Below are 15,587 nucleotides of genomic sequence, written 5' to 3' on the forward strand. Positions count from 1 at the left end.
ATCCCTGTCTTTCTCTCTGATCATGGCACTTGTTAGCAGTCAGAGAACAGTGACGCATGTTGGCCTAAAAGATCTACACACACATACATGTGCACACACATGCATATACGCACAGGTACACGCGTGTGCACACAAACATGTACACACCTGAATTTCCAAACCACACCCTGGACTTCAGCTGGGAATTTCAGCTCCATTAGCTGATGAGAAAAGGAGAGACTCACCCTAGGCCTGGAGACACTAAATAAACAGACTGGGGCTAGGACAGAGGAAGGGATCCCCGGTGCGGATGCCCAGGGCCCCTCTGCTCCCCATGCAGAGCAGAGAACTTCACCCCCGAAGGACCCCTCAGCAGTCCGTGTGTCAGCTCCAGGCACTGGTCACCCCGAGCAAGACAGAAGCAGAGCGCCAGGCCGGGCCCAGGGCTGCGTTCCGGGAGGAGGAGGAGGGACCCTCCGGCTGCAGCCCCCGGCTCCGGGACCCACAGGGCACCGCCGTGAGGGCAAGGGCCCAGGGGGATGCGGCTCTGGCCGCCCTCTGCGGGCTGATGTCAGGCCTCTGGGTCCCGAGCAAGGTGTGATGGAGAAGCCAAGCAAAGAAACCTGAGACTGTGGAGGGGAACGGAGTCGCTCAGATCACGCGGCTGGCGGGGCCGGGCTGGAGCTCAGATCCAAGCTCCCTCCGTGCAGTCAATGCCCAGCCCCGTCCTGCGGCCGCCTGGCCGTACTCAGCGGTGCAGGCTCGGAGACGCAGGTCCTGCCAAGGAGGCCCATGTGTGAAGGAGGCAGACACAGGTCACATCGCCAGGCAGAGACCCCAGGGAGGACCCACGAGCTGAGCAGAGTGGGACCACAGAGCTCCGTGGCCACCAGGTGAGGCCCTGTGTCAAGCCATCCAGCCCTGACCGCCCCGGAGCTGGACCCGGGAGAAAATGGGCCTGGCCAGGGAGTGAGCCCCCCGGAGACTCAGCTCTGAGCGCCTGTTCTCACCAACTTTCCTACCCACGCTGGCAGCACCCCCATTTCCCAGGTGTGGAAACCGAGGCCAACGTCACACAGTTGCTAGGGGCAGGGCCCCAGTCGGCCATGCCACAGCAAACCCCGCACACAACAGAGGACAGGGACCTGCGGGGAGGGGAGGGCACCTGGGGGAAGGAAGTCCCCCTGCCCCACTACCTGGGCAGCCACTCTCCCCGCCTGGAAAACACATGTACACACGTGCGCCCCATACATGCACCATGTACCACACAGACCCACGCATGCCCATACCACGCATGCCCCACAAGCATACATGCACACTACGCACACACACAGCTCCAGTGTACCACACACCCCACATGCACACATGCATCCCATGTACACACACACAGCAAGAATACACACCCCCAGTCATCCACCATACCCCCATGTGCACACATAGACAAACACCCCATACCCGCACCACAGTCCATGCCCACTCACACACCCAGGACACATACCCCACACACCAACACATGCCACACACATCCCATGTGTACACATGTGTGTACCCTGCACATACATGTGCACACAGCCCATACACACACATGTGCACACTCACATACATTCTGTGTGCACACCCACACACACCCTGTGCACACACGCACACTCTCATACACCCCATGTATACACACACTATGCACACCCGTGTACACCCACACGTGCCCCATGTGCACACATGTGTGTACCCTGCACATACATGTGCACATAGCCCATACACACATGTGCACACTCACATACATTCTGTGTGCACACCCCCACACACCCTGTGCACACACGCACACTCTCATACATCCCATGTACACACACACTATGCACACCCGTGTACACCCACACGCGCCCCATGTGCACACATGTGTGTACCCTGCACATACATGTGCACACAGCCCATACACACACATGTGCACACTCACATTCTGTGTGCACACCCCCACACACCCTGTGCACACACTCACACTCTCATACATCCCATGTACACACACACTATGCACACCTGTGTACACCCACACACGCCCCATGTGCACACACCCATGTACACACACCTGCACACCCCCATTCTGTGTGTGCACACACATGTGCACACCTCACACACACACTCCAGGAGCACGTATCAGACCTGCACGCAGGAGGCCCGGGTCAGTCCCCATTCCTGTTCCTAATGACCAATGGGCAGAGGCACAGCAGCCATACACTTCCCGCCCACCCGGGAAAGCTCAGAGAGAAGACCCAGGCCCCACCTCTCCTCGTGGATGCAAGACATCATTTGGGACAATGCATGCAGAAAATTCCAGAACACCGTCTGCACATACCAAGCGCGTTCTGTCCGCCCCTCTTGTGGACAGCCTGCCCAGTTCCCAGCCCTGAGTTGCCCAAGGCTGCCCTGAGTGGGGGGTGGGGTGGTCATGTGGTCCTGGCCAACCAATTGAGTCACTGCATCTCCTGGCCAGCGACTGGTTCAAGGTTGCTCATGGGCCCCGGGCCAAGCCGCTGAGCGCCTTCCCCAGGGCTGCTGCGGGTGCCGCTGGGAAATAATCTTGCAGCCTTCTCTCTGCTGGGGGCGCTGAGCTCACAGGAGGGAATCCACGAGCTCCTGGTGGCTGGCCACCGTGGGCAGGAGGCAGCGGAGAGGGAGCCTGCCCGGGGACGACGTCAAAAGGGAGCAAAGCTCAGAGAAAAAAGGGCAGGGGGCCAGGGGGCCGGGTTGAGGGACATCTTTCCAGACCCAGGTGCACCTGCGCCCATGGCTGGTAGACCTCACGGAGGCACAAGAGCTACCCCAGAGAATGTCTGCCGAAAGTGACTGCCGGCCACTGGCAGCCATCACCTCCTCCTCCAGAGCCCGACTCTCGCCCAAGTCTCCCCCCTCTGCATGCCCAGCCTCCCCCACTGCCAGAAACCTCAGGGCGGGCTGCAGGTCTCTGCACAGCCCTCAGCTCCCAGCATGGGGCTGGCCGCCCCTGGCACAGGCCCAGGGGGCACAGCGGCCGGCAGACAGCAGGGCTGGTGTCGTCCCCAGGCCTGCACGTCAGCGCCACCTTCCGAGAACCTGCACTGAAGCTGGCCCAAGGCCACAGGCCCTGGCAGCCCATGTTGGGGTCAAGGGGTCCCGGGGGCTCCTCTTTACCCCAGTGGCTTCAGCTAGGTCTTCCCAGTAACAGCCATTGCCAGTCATGGTGACAACCCCAAACAGCGCCTCCTTTGGCCCAACGCCCCGCTGGCCAGAGCAGCATTCAGGACCAGGGAGGCGGCCGTGGGGACACATGGGCAGGTGCAAGGCCTCCCAGGCTCAAGCACAACAGAGCTGCAGGGGGAGAGGAGGTGGGGTCTTCCCCTGGGAATCCTTCCATCAGGCTCTGCTCCCCACAACCAGCCAGTGTCTGGGCCCAGTGCGCCCCGACCCAAAGCTGTGTCTCGCCCTGCCCCGGCCTCTGCCATGTTCAGCCTGTGCAGTTGGCTGGAGGCAGCCAGGGCCAGAGCTGCCATCTGAGCGCAGCAGGGGTCCCAGGCTCAGGCTTCTCAGAGCCCTAGGTGCTCAGCCATTTGTGTCTCCATCAAGACCCCCTGGCCTCCGAGCTGTCCCCAGGGAGTGTGGCCCAAGCGCCTCCTGGGACCACCAGCTGCCAGCCAGACCCACCTATGTGGGGTTCAGCCAAACATGCCAAACAGCGACATCAGACAGAACATGGCCACGCAGCCCCTACAGGGGCAGAGCCAGGTCAGTGCTCGGGTCCACGTCACTTGTCAACAGGCCCTGGGGGGTAGCCTCAGTCTCCCCAAACCCCTCCCCCACCAGCCCTCTTATGTCCACCTCCCTGGGTCAGGGTCAACAGTGCAGACACCCCGGAGAGGGTAGCCTTGTCCATCACTGCCAGGGTCAGCCTCGGGCAGTCACTCATCCGCCCCACTGGGAGCCCCTGCACAGACATAGGCTCACGCCTTGCTCAGTGGGCGGGCTCAAAGCCTAGCACGCCTGTCCGGAACTGCATCTGCTCAGGCTCCCTGTCTCAGACCCCTCCCCCGGGCAGGCACCAGGCCAGGCACTGGCAAGCAGGTGCGTGGTCGCTCCAGCGTGGCACTGAGCTCTCCACTCCGGCCCAGAAATGGGGGCACGCAATCTGAGCACCACGACACCGCCCACCCCTCAGCCCGCAGCTACGGGGGCCACCACCTTCAGGGGTCTTCAGCCCCCAGTCTGGAGCCCCCCCTCCAGGCTCCGAGACTCCCAGTGAGGCCCGAGCCTCACCAAACAGAACTCACTGATCCCGGCTGCGGCTGAACTCCGCACCCACGGGTCAGGGAGAACAAGCGCACACCTTGGGTGTGCAGGGCAGCAGGGGCAGTGAAATGGGGGCGTCTTTAACCCTGGCAGGAATGCCCAGCTCAGCTCACGCGAGGAGAAGCACCCACGCCCCCAGCGTGGGCAAGGGAAGGGAGCTCAAGCCACAGGCCCCACGGCGGCATCGGCTCGGGGCCCTTTAGCTCGGGCTCCAATTCGATTTGTCTCGCAGGGACGAGCATGTGCTACCGTCGGCCCAGGAGTCTCCGTGCAAGGCTGTGCTGTATCGTCGGCCGGCGGGACTGCGTGGAAACACACCGGGGGCTGCCCGGGATGCCCGGGGAGCCCAGCGCCCCCCGCCTCGGCCCGCTGAGCGACGTCAGAGGATGGTGCAGCCACAGCAGTGCTGCCGAGGGAAGTTGCCCACGTCCACCTGGTGGTCGGTGCCACAGATGTAGTAGACGTAGGTCTCTCCCCGGTACCAGCAACGGACTTCCGTGAGGGGAACCAACTCAATGGTCTGGCGCTGAGGAAACAAATGGCCACAATCTTCAGTGTCCTGTTGGGGTCACTCACCTGCTCAAGAGCCTTCCATAGCTCCCTACCGCCTGAGGGATAACGTTCGTCCTCCACAGCTGGCATTCAAGGGCTCGGCACCACTGAGTTCCACCCAGCCCGACCCCATCTTCAGCCCCTGGAGCTCGCGGCTGCTCTGCCGCCACCTGGTGGCCATCAGCTCATGGCACCCGAGGCAGGTCTGGCCCTGGCCACCGCCTTGAGACTGGAGCTTTCTACCTCCAGTCCGAACAGCCGAGATTTAGAATCTAAATCCCACACTGGCTCCCAGGTCCTTCAGCACAAACCCAGACCTGTCGCGGGGCCTGGTGTCCCTCCTGCCAGCCTCTGTGGCCTCATGGGTCCCTGCCCTCTGGCTCTGGCCACACTGACCCCAGTCAGCTTCCAGCACTATGCGCCCCTCCTGCTGGCCACTCTCTCCTCCCCTCTTTCTCAGGAGGGAGGCCCCGGATGCCTGGACAGGCCCAGCCCAGTCCGGAGCCTCCCTCCCAAGAGCCCAGGTCATCCTCCCCCAGGCTCAGTCCCTGCAGCCCCCCGCCCAGGCCCTACACACCTGCTTTAGGACGCGTGCCCGGGAGCCCAGGGCGGCACTGTGTTCTGCGATGCCCCTCTGGGAGGCCCGAGCAATCTCCGGCAGGGGGAAGTCCACAATGGGGTACACCTGGGAGAGAGAAGGCGACCACTCGCTGTGCAGAAGCCTGGGAGAGCCTGCAGCTGCCCTGAGCCAGACTGGACAAGGAGCGGTCCTGGGACGCAGCGCAAGCCTCGGGCACTGGGTCAAGCTCTGCTATGGTCCCGGGAATCCCAACACAGAGGCGGGGTAACCAGGGGCAGCCCCAGCCCCTGCAGCCCTGCCAAGCTCTGAGCAAGCCCTCACGGCCAGCGCACCGAGTGCCAGGCACCCAGTGACCAACGCAGGTGCAGGCCCTGTTGGTGAACCGTGTGCTTCCCCCACCCCTGCTCACACTGTGTCCCCCTGGGCCTGGGCCTGGGCTGTGGACACTGTGGTGGGGAGGGAAAGATATGCATGCCCCGCCATTGGGTAGGGGGCTGGGCTGACAGCGAGGGAGGGCACCGCCGACCTCAGACAGGGGCAGGGAGGGAGGCCATCACTTCCCACACGGGAGGCTGAAGGTGAAGCCCTAGGCTCCAGGGAGCTGGCGGCACTGGGGCAGAGAAGAGGTTATGTGGCTGCCCCTCAGCGAGGGGACGGTACCAGAGGCCTGTGCACAAGTCCCATCCAAGCCTCAGCCTCTGCCAAGGCTCCCAGCCGAGCCAGAATGAGAACGCGTTCAGCTTAAAGCAGTCACTTGCAGAATGTCATCAAATGTGCGGGGCCGTGCACCAGTAAAGCTTTATTTATAAGAGCAGGGGCCGGGCAGGGCTCTGTCTCACCTCTCACACCTGAGCCCCTCACTCTGCCTGGCTCCCAGCCCTGCCCCCTCCCTCGTAACCACAAGTCCAGGACCACTGCCCCACTGCACAGGGTCCACGTCCCGGAAGCAGCCGATGTCACATGTGCAGAGACCAGGACCGCCCAGACAGCTGGACCACACCTCACCCCGGCCCCCGGCCCTCCTCCCTGTGCTGGCCCACAGCTGGGAGCACACAGCTGAGACTGCCCACTGAGTCCTCCCCTGCCCCACCTCTCCCCCCACCAACCCCGCTGTAAGGCGGATGGGGGCGGCTTTGGTTTCTCAGCCACCGAAGGAGGGAGGGTCTCCAGATGTGCGGAGGTGGGCGGGGGCTGTGAGGAGCGGCCTGCCCCCTGCTGCCAGCAGCCCAGTCCTCTGTTCCCACCCGTGCGTGCCACGCCCACCGCAGACCGAGCCCCACTGCCACCCCCCTCACCGCCAGGTCCTCGTCCTGGAAGAGGCTTTCGCCCTTGGCCTTCGCAAGGAGCTCCACCGGGCAGCTGAGCCGGGGCTCGGACACGAACTCAAACACGCTGTTCTTCCTGGACGGGAGGGTCAGGGCACCAGAGGGTTAGGAATGTAGGCTTTGGGGTCACACAGACCGGGGCCCGGGGGGTGGGCAGTGGACCTGAGTCGGCGTTCCCATCTTTACAATGGGCATGACAGGCGCTGCCTGCCCGGGGCCACAACCGCCTTCCACAGGCACACAGCGAGGCCCGGACCGAGAGACACCTTTGGGTACCTGCGCCTCGGCTGACTCGGGAGTGGAGAGCAGCCCCGCTGGCTCTGATCCCAGGGGCCGGGAAAGCAGCCGTGGGGGCGGGAGCTCAATCCTGGCCTCTACAGCCGCCAGCACCCTCCCAGGGAGCACCCTTGCTGCTTCCTGCAGCCCTGGCCGATGCCCCACCCCCCCGTCTCTGGTCCAGGCCCCGTGCCCAGCAGCCCCCGCCCCTCTGCTGCCTCCCCCCCCCCCCCGTGGCCCTGGGCCTGAGTGGCCTCCACGCACCACACGGTGACGAGCTGGACGAAGTGCAGCAGCTTCTTCTCCCCCTTGCAGGTGGCACAGGTCTTGCTGGCGCGCCCTGAGCACGTGCTGCACCTGAGGGGGTGCAGGGGCCTGCAGGCACCCGGAAGCCCCAGCACGAACCCGCCCTCATGAGGCGATCAGAGGGGCCTGCGCTGGGCTTAGGCTGTGTCACCCCCACTTCTGGCAGGGCCCCAACATCCCTTTGGGGACCATCCTGCCCCCTCCACTCCCCGGGCTCTGGGGCCCACCCAAGCCTTCTCAAGGGCATGGGATCTCTGCCTGGCTGTCCCAGCTGATGCTAGGAGGGGCTCCCGGCCTGGGGGCGTGCCCAGGCAACAGGGGCCTCCTTCCGCCCTAGGGTCACCAAGCCTGCAGGTGGCGGGGGACAGCCCACCCGCCAGTGAAGCCAGCACAGAGGACATGGGGAGGGGTAGGGTGGCCTCACACCAGGCCCCGGTCTGCAGGACTGGACACGTGCTGGGCGCACGTTCTGTGGATGGGCAGAAGCAGCCAGTGGGCGAGGACGCCGCCCTGCGGGCGGGGGTGCCGGCTCTTACCTGCGCCGGCCGGAGCCGGAGCACAGCTGGCACCGCCGCGGCCGCCTGGCTCTGCGTTTGCCTCCGCTGCAGAACAGACACCGCACCTGCGGGCACAGCCGCTGGCCTCGCACACCCGGCTTGGAGCCCTCCCTCCGCCCGCAGCCTTGGCTGCGTCCCCTGGGGCTGTGTCTCCCGAGGCCCCGTTTCCCGGAGACAGCTGCCTCACTCCCCCAGAGAACCCTGACCTTCGACCCCAAGCCTCCAGAGCTAAGAGGCAGCGGATGTATAAATTCCTCACCGCAGCCCAGGGACCGCTGCAGGACCGGCCACCGCCACGGGCCGCCAACCCTGGTCACGCCCCAGTCTCCTTCCCCACGCAGACGGGGAGGCCCCTGGGGCACAAGGGAGCCCCGGGCTCAGTCTGCGGACAGGGCCCCGACTCAGCGAATGCGGGACGTGCAGAGGAAGGGAGAGAGAAAGCAAAAGCAAAAGCAAACGCACAGGCTGAATGCTCCACTTCACAGACGGGAAGACAGAGGCCAGAAAGGGAGGGGGACTTCGCAAGGGGAGTGTGAGCACAGGAGCCCAGGCCACAGCCCAGCCCTCTACACACACACACACCACACACACACTGTCACACACACACTGTCACTCACACACTCACACATTGTCACTCACCATGCCCCCCCACTTACTGTCACACACTCACACATTGTCACTCGCCATGCCCCCACACGCACTCACACACTGTCACCATGCCCCCACATACACTGTCACTCACACACAGTCACTCACCATGCCCCCCACATTCACTGTGTCACACACACAGTGTCACTCACAATGCCCCCCCACACACTGTCATACACACACTGTCACTCATTGTGCCCCACACACTGACTCACTGTGTCACACACATACACACTCACACGCTGTCACTCACCCTGCCCCCCACACACATTGTCACACACACAGTCACCATGCCCCATACACTCACCGTGTCATACACACACACACTGTCACTCACCCTGCCCGCTCCATGGCATCCACTGCACTTGTACCGCCCACGCCCGTGGCATTTGTGGCATTCCTGAAAGTGAAACGCCATCTGTGGACCCAGTGCCACCCCGACACCATCATCATCTCCAGAAGTGCTGCAGGGGGGGGCTGGGCCTGGAGAGGGTATGTGGGGAGGGTCCCAGGAGGCCTGGAGAGGGTGTGTGGGGAGGGTCCCAGGAGGCCTGGAGAGGGCGCGGGGGGAGGGTTCCAGGAGGCCTGGAGAGGGTGTGTGGGGAGGGTCCCAGGAGGCCTGGAGAGGGTGTGTGGGGAGGGTCCCAGGAGGCCTGGAGATGGCGTGGGGGGAGGGTCCCAGGAGGCCTGGAGAGGGCACAGGGAGAGGGTCCCAGGAGGCCTGGAGAGGGTGTGTGGGGAGGGTCCCAGGAGGCCTGGAGAGGGTACGGGGGGGGGGGAGGGGAGGGTCCCAGGAGGCCTGGAGATGGCGCGGGGGGAGGGTCCCAGGAGGCTTGGAGATGGCGCGGGGGGAGGGTCCCAGGAGGCCTGGAGAGGGCGTGGGGGGGAGGGTCCCAGGAGGCCTGGAGAGGGCACAGGGGGAGGGTCCCAGGAGGCCTGGAGAGGGTGTGTGGGGAGGGTTCCAGGATGCCTGGAGAGCCCACCACGCAGACCGTGGCTCCGTCTCCACTCAGCCCAGCCTGGTCAGCCAGGTGCTGGGGCTGTCCTCAAGGCTGGCATCCTGACCCACACCCTACGGCTCCCTACAAAGCTAACACCCAGCCTGAAGGCAGGTGACCTCCGGCCCGGAAGTCGTGAGAAATGGCTGTGTTTCGGTGAGAGGCAGTGCGCTGCGGGCTAGGGGGGCAGTCACTGGATCAGAGCAGGTTCCAGCAGAGGACACAGCCACTCCTGCGTCCCCTCGCCTTCACACCCTGCTGTAAGCTCAGAGCGAATGCAAGTCTTGGCTCAGGTGTCACAGTGACCCGCGGTGCTGGTGACAACGGAAACAGCTCAGCACTGCCTGCCCTGAACGCGGTCCGTCACGTAGAGGGGGCTCAAACTGCTCCCTGCCGGCTTCCTCGGACAGCCCCAACCACGCTCTAACTTCTGCTTCATGTCAGTTTCATTCAGTGCCCCAACTGTCTACTGACGGGCCAAAAATAGAAAGGAAAAGATAAAGATAACAAGAGATTTTTAAGTGGCCACCGCTGTGGCACAGTAGGCTAAGCCTCCGACCCATATGGATGCTGTTTCATGTCCCGGCTGCTCCACTTCCCATCCAGCTCCCTGCCAATGCACCTGGGACAGCAGCAGAGGATGGACCAAGCGCTTGGACCCCTGCACCCACATGGGAGACCTGGAAGAAGCTCCTGGGTCCTGGTGTCAGATCGGCCCAGCTCCGGCCATTGTGGCCATTTGGAGAGTAAACCAGCAGATGGAAGACCTCTCTCTCTCTCTCTCTCTCTCTCTCTCTCTGGAACTCTGCCTCTCAAATAAATAAATGAAATCTTTTCAAAAAGAGAGAGGAGACTTTTAAAAGCCCACGTCCAGCTGCCCAGGAGCGTCTGCTGCTTGTGTTGGGAGCAGGTGACCGTTCTGTGACCAGCCACTCCTCTCGCCGCGGGGGCGCACTCCCTGGCTTGTGAGAGGTTTTGCAGGTGCAGCTTCCCACGCACCACGCACGTGTTCTTAGATTCCATCTGTTCCTCACCAAGGCACGAGCAGCCTGCCTCTGCCCGGGGGTTTCCCATCTAAAAAGATGGAGGCAAGGCCAGTGCAGGGCTGGGAAACCCACTCAGCGAGCACAAACAGCCCAAAATCACCTACCTTGACCAGGGACGAGTGAGGCACCTGCAGCTTCCTGGTGTCTTCCTGGAACAGCGGGGGCGCCGGGACCTTGATGTCCCAGAGCCTGGGGGAGGGGCCTCTCTGCGGGCCATCCACCACCTGGTCTGCCCAGCAAAGGACCGTGGTGAGAACAGTCCGGGGAGGCAGGCAGGAGCTGGCATTCATTCAACAAACAGCCCAAGACTCTGCCGGGTGCCAGCATCAGGCAAGGGGACTGGGAGACAAGGACCCCTTGGCTCTATGGTGAAGCCCCCAAGTTGGACAGTGGCAGAGGCTTGGGTTTGACTTTAGGCTCTTCTGCTTCCTGCTGTGGGGTCCCAGACAAGTTACTTGACCCCTCTGAGCATCAATTCCTTCCCCTCAGAAAGGACACCAAGGCGGCACCTACCACACAGCGTGGGTGGACAGGAAACAGAAGGCCAGATGCAACCAATGGGAACAAGGGAGCCACGAACAAGACCGGTCCCCACCCTACCTCCTGCACAGCCATCACCTTGCCCCCCACCCCGTGTCGAAGAGACACACAGCAGAAATGGCCAAACACCACCATCGGACAGGACAAGGCCCAGTGACCCGTTGGGCTCTTGACACTCAGGCCCCCACCCGTGCTCAAAGGTCAAGGGCAGCCTCTCCCAGGCCGCCTCCAGCCCCTCCCAGGTAGGGATCATTTGCTGACATCAGCTCCAAGGCTCGCGCCCACTGTCCTATGGACGGGGCTGCAGAGGCCCTGGCTCGGGGCACAGGAGCGCCCTATTCAGCAATGGCGGATGACTCACTCACTAGTCAAGGGCTGGAACGTCCACTCGCTCACCCTGGATTCGCTGAAGGTCTCCAGTCGGTACTGAAGGGGGTAAAGGGCACGATCAGGCCCCTTCCGTGGGAGGACAGAGCGCCGAGCAGAGCGGGGAGCCAGCAGGTGCCGGGGCAGCAGCCACGCCCCTGCCACCTGCGCCGCAAGCCTCCCCTGACAAGCTCCTTCCTGGAGCCACTCAGGTGGCCAGGAACTCGGACACAGCACTGGTGCGAGGCGAGCTTCGGGCAGCAGTGGCCTCTGCGAGGCACGGCACGTGGACTGCCCGGGGCCACGTCCCCACCAGGAGACGCTGACCTGAGGCCGACGTCGCAGATGCTCAGAACGGGACGGGGGGATCTTGAGCACTGCTCAGCTCCTGCCTTTCCATGCAAGGAAGTGGAGGCCCAGAGAGGCCGGGTGACTTGCCCCAGGTCACCCAGCTGCTTGGCAGCCTGCTCTCACCACGACCTGTGAATGTCATCGGACTTCCAAGTGACAGCGCTCACCGGAGAGCAGCTGTGTCGCTACTGGGAGATGGGCACCACAGGCACCCTGGCTGGCAGGAGACACAGGTGCGCGCCATGGTCCGGGTGTCAGAGGGAGGATCTTTTGAACCGATGAACCAATGATTCTTGGGCTCAGTCATGATTTAGGGGGTGCAGCCAAGGCAGGTCGTAGCACCTTCCTCTGAGCAGACACACGGCTGGGTGCTGCGGAGCCTGGGTGTGCATCTGGCTCTGTCACTCCTGCCTGGGCACCTGCCTGCCTCCCCAGCCCCCGGTGTCCACTCCGCACACCGGCGACACTCAGAGCTGGGAGGAGCTCCAACCACGGATCAAAAATATTCCTGTAAAAACTGTGTGTACTGCACAGGCACAGGGAATCTTGTGACTAGTCCGTAAACAATGCAAACTCGCGTATTTACATAGCGTTCACTTTGCGTCAGGTTTCCTAAGTCATCTAGAGGTGATTTCCAGGCCATGGGCCAGGGATGCTGTGGTGAACGGGTTGAGCACCTGGGACCCGGCGCTCCCTCTGCTTCTGACCCAGCTCCCTGCTAATGCACCTGGGAGCAGCCGGTGAGGGCTCAAGTGTTTGACTCCCTGTCACCCACATGGGAAACCTAGATGGAGTTCGTGGCTCCTGGCTTGCGGGCACTTGGGGAGTGAACAGGCAGAGAGATTTCCCTCTGTCTCTCTGCCTTTCAAATGAACAAAGATTTTTTTTCTGAAAAAGCAGTTTTACATTAAAAAAAAAAAAAAAAACAAAACACAAAGCATAGAGGAGAACAGACCGTGCGCCATCTTGCAGACAGGGCTGGAGCCCCCGGATGTCCTAGAGCTGATCTCCAGGGATACCAAGACGATGGGTTGCAGAGGGGACTCTGTGTCTCCACTGTCCCCACACACTGCCCCCCAAGTCTCCTTTCCCCGGCTGATGTCACCAAACACCCCCTCCCCCACCCACAGGCCTCGCCCCCAGCCCCTCACCCGGCACAGGTTCTGCTGCTTCAGCTCCCGGATGACCAGGTCGCCGGCGGCTGCGTGGCCGTAGCAGCATTTGGAGCTCACGAAGCTGAGCAGGGCTTCCCGGGCCACCTCCTCCGTCACTGTGGGGACCCTGCTGGGCACCGAGCAGAAGGGGGTTGTGGGAAGGCCCCCGGGGGCTTCACTGAGGCCCAGGGAAGGGAAGAGGCTGGGGGCACTGCAGTGGCAAAGCCCCCAGGAGCCACACAGGGTGGGGAAGGGGCGAACTCTCCCAGCCTCAGCAAAACTGCTTCGGCTGAAATGTGCTCAGAGATCCCAAAATTCAAAAACCGGCTGACAGCTGAACCAGACCATTCTACAGGTAGAAAAACTGAGGTCATCACACAGGGGACTTGGCCTTGACCAGAGGAGCTCTGAGTAACCTGCACAGGAAGACCCCCAGGGACACACCATGGGGACAGTGGTGGGAAGGGGGGGCCTTTCCTGGCCAGCTCACTGAGTGCCCCTCCCCCACCCTCTGAAAACCCCCTCTCCCCTGAGGCTGCCACCTGCTTAGCAAAGCCCTCCCTGTCCCAGGAATTTTTGTAGATTTCTCCGTGGCAGCTCAGAGCAGGCCTTGAATCCCGCCCCACAGACCCTGCTGTCCCCAGCACTGGCCAGGCCCGCACTCCTAAGCTTCCGCGGACAGGCAAGGGACAGACACCGTGGGCTGGCCTAACAGGAGGCAGCCGCATGGGGAAACAGTGTACACTGGGCTGCAAGGTGGACAGCCAGGGGGTGCTTTGGGAGACGCCTCTATGGCAGGCACTGGCCCCCTGAACTCGCTGTCTGGGAACCCCTGCACCCCCACACCCTCTCCACACAAGGAGGGGGCGACCGCTCCGGGATCTGGACCAGCGGTTGGCCAAGGTCTCCGGGGAAGGGTCAGAGAGGGAGGACAGCTCTGCCCATGACACACCGTCAGTCTGACAGCCCCCAGAGGCCGCCGTGGACGCCATCTATGGGAGTGGGTGTGGGCGCCAGCCTGAACACTCCTGGGAGGCTGTACTTGCAAATCCCCAGTGGCCTGGACGTGGCCCGGGCCGAGGGTTTGCCAGACTTGACAGTACCAGCGGTCGGTTGCCAAGCTTCGTAGGCAACAGCCTGCAGCGCTCAGCAGAGAGCCCAGGCCCTGGCCCCGTAGGTCTGGGCGGGGGTCCTGACACAGGCTCAGGGATGCACTCCCCCAGGAAGGCTCCCACAGGGCACCGAAGACGCAGGGAAATGGAGGACGGGGCCTCCGGGCAGAGCCTCAGCCTCACCTGTGTCTCAGGAACCAGGACCAAGACCGCTGCTCCTGGGGCCTCCCTGGGGTCTCTGGAGGCGGGAACACCTGCTGCCCTGAGGGAGGAAGGGGTGGGGCTGAAGCAGGGGGCGCAGCTGGCCCCCTGCAGGCACAGGTGAAGACCACAGATGACACCAGAGACATCCGAACTCCAAGAACCAGCACGTGGATTTCAGGCCACGAGGAGTCTCTGGGCCCCGGGGGCCACCTCTCCCTCGCCCCTGCCACAGTTTGGCTGTGGTGTGTCCCCCAAGGGCTCACGGGCTGGAGGCTTGGCGCCCAGTGTGGCCCCTTGAAGGCAGGGCCAATGTGTTCCCGGGACAGCGATGTGTTCCACACACAGCGAGCCTGGCCCTGACTAGAGATGTGACCTCGTCTGTGTGTGCTGCCTCCCCTGTCTCCCACACCCCGGCCACTGCGATGCCATCAGCCACCAAGTCCCCGTCAGAGCCCAGCACAGAGTGGTACCGCCAGAACCGTGCTCTCTTCTTTATAAAGTACCCAGCCCTGGGGACTTCGTGACAGCAATGTCAGCCACGCAGCCCAGATAAGCGGCTTCCCTGGGAACCCCAAGGGACCCAGCCTGCTCCAGACACAGCCCCGCCCACCAGGAGCCCAAGGCAGAGGAAGCAGGGACTCACCGTCCCCTGGCAGCAGCCAGTCGTAGCCAGGCAGTCTCTCCAGGAGCTCAGCAGGGGGTGCCAAGGGACTCTCGGCCTCGAAACTGAGGTCCATCTCACCTGTGCTCAAACAAGACAGGGAGCGCCGAGCCTCAGAGGGCGGTGAGTGGACAGCCGCTTCCCAGGAAGCCAGGCGACACGGAGGGGCGCCCCCACAGCCTCGTGGCTTCACTAAGATGCTGGCACTCAGCACTCTCGGGGCACAGACGCGTCTATGGGGCCGGCGGGTCAGGGGTAGCCTTTCCAGCAAGGCCAAGGGCAAGGACAGCAGCTGCTGTTTGCCCAGCGCCTCCCTGCAGCCGTCGGCACCGCCAGCACCGTGCTGCCCCAGCTTCAGGGCACCTGCTCCAGCCTTGGGGCCGATGCAACCATGCTTCTCAGGTAGCCACGTGGATTCTGAGCCTGTCCTTGAACTTACACAGACTAGGGGCACCCCCACCACGAGAGGACCACCTGGGTCAGGAAACCGCACAGCTGCACCCTCCCCAGACCCCTGACCCTGGGAGTTAGAGAAATCTGAGCTGTGGGGTGGCAGGTTCCACAGCCTCTTCCACTGCGCACCTCTGCTCTGGGAGCCACAGACCACGCCTGTCCTGT

At 63.1% G+C, this 15,587-nt stretch overlaps 1 protein-coding gene across 1 annotated transcript; it reads right to left on the reverse strand.

Annotated features, from left to right (window-relative positions):
- Positions 1–4,672: 4,672 nt before the first annotated feature.
- On the reverse strand, positions 4,673–15,045 carry SSUH2 (ssu-2 homolog). The gene is made up of 11 exons (XM_062200063.1): positions 14,952–15,045; positions 14,288–14,366; positions 12,990–13,119; positions 11,487–11,547; positions 10,686–10,810; positions 8,875–8,937; positions 7,869–7,954; positions 7,291–7,383; positions 6,721–6,826; positions 5,423–5,530; positions 4,673–4,819 (listed from the first exon to the last, which is right to left on the reverse strand). The coding sequence occupies exons 1-11, from the start codon at positions 15,043–15,045 to the stop codon at positions 4,673–4,675; spliced, it is 1,092 nt and encodes a 363-aa protein (XP_062056047.1).
- Between the last annotated feature and the right edge of the window lie 542 nt (positions 15,046–15,587).

This window comes from Lepus europaeus, chromosome 9 (assembly GCF_033115175.1).
Source record: "Lepus europaeus isolate LE1 chromosome 9, mLepTim1.pri, whole genome shotgun sequence".
Classification (NCBI taxonomy): Eukaryota; Metazoa; Chordata; class Mammalia; order Lagomorpha; family Leporidae; genus Lepus; species Lepus europaeus.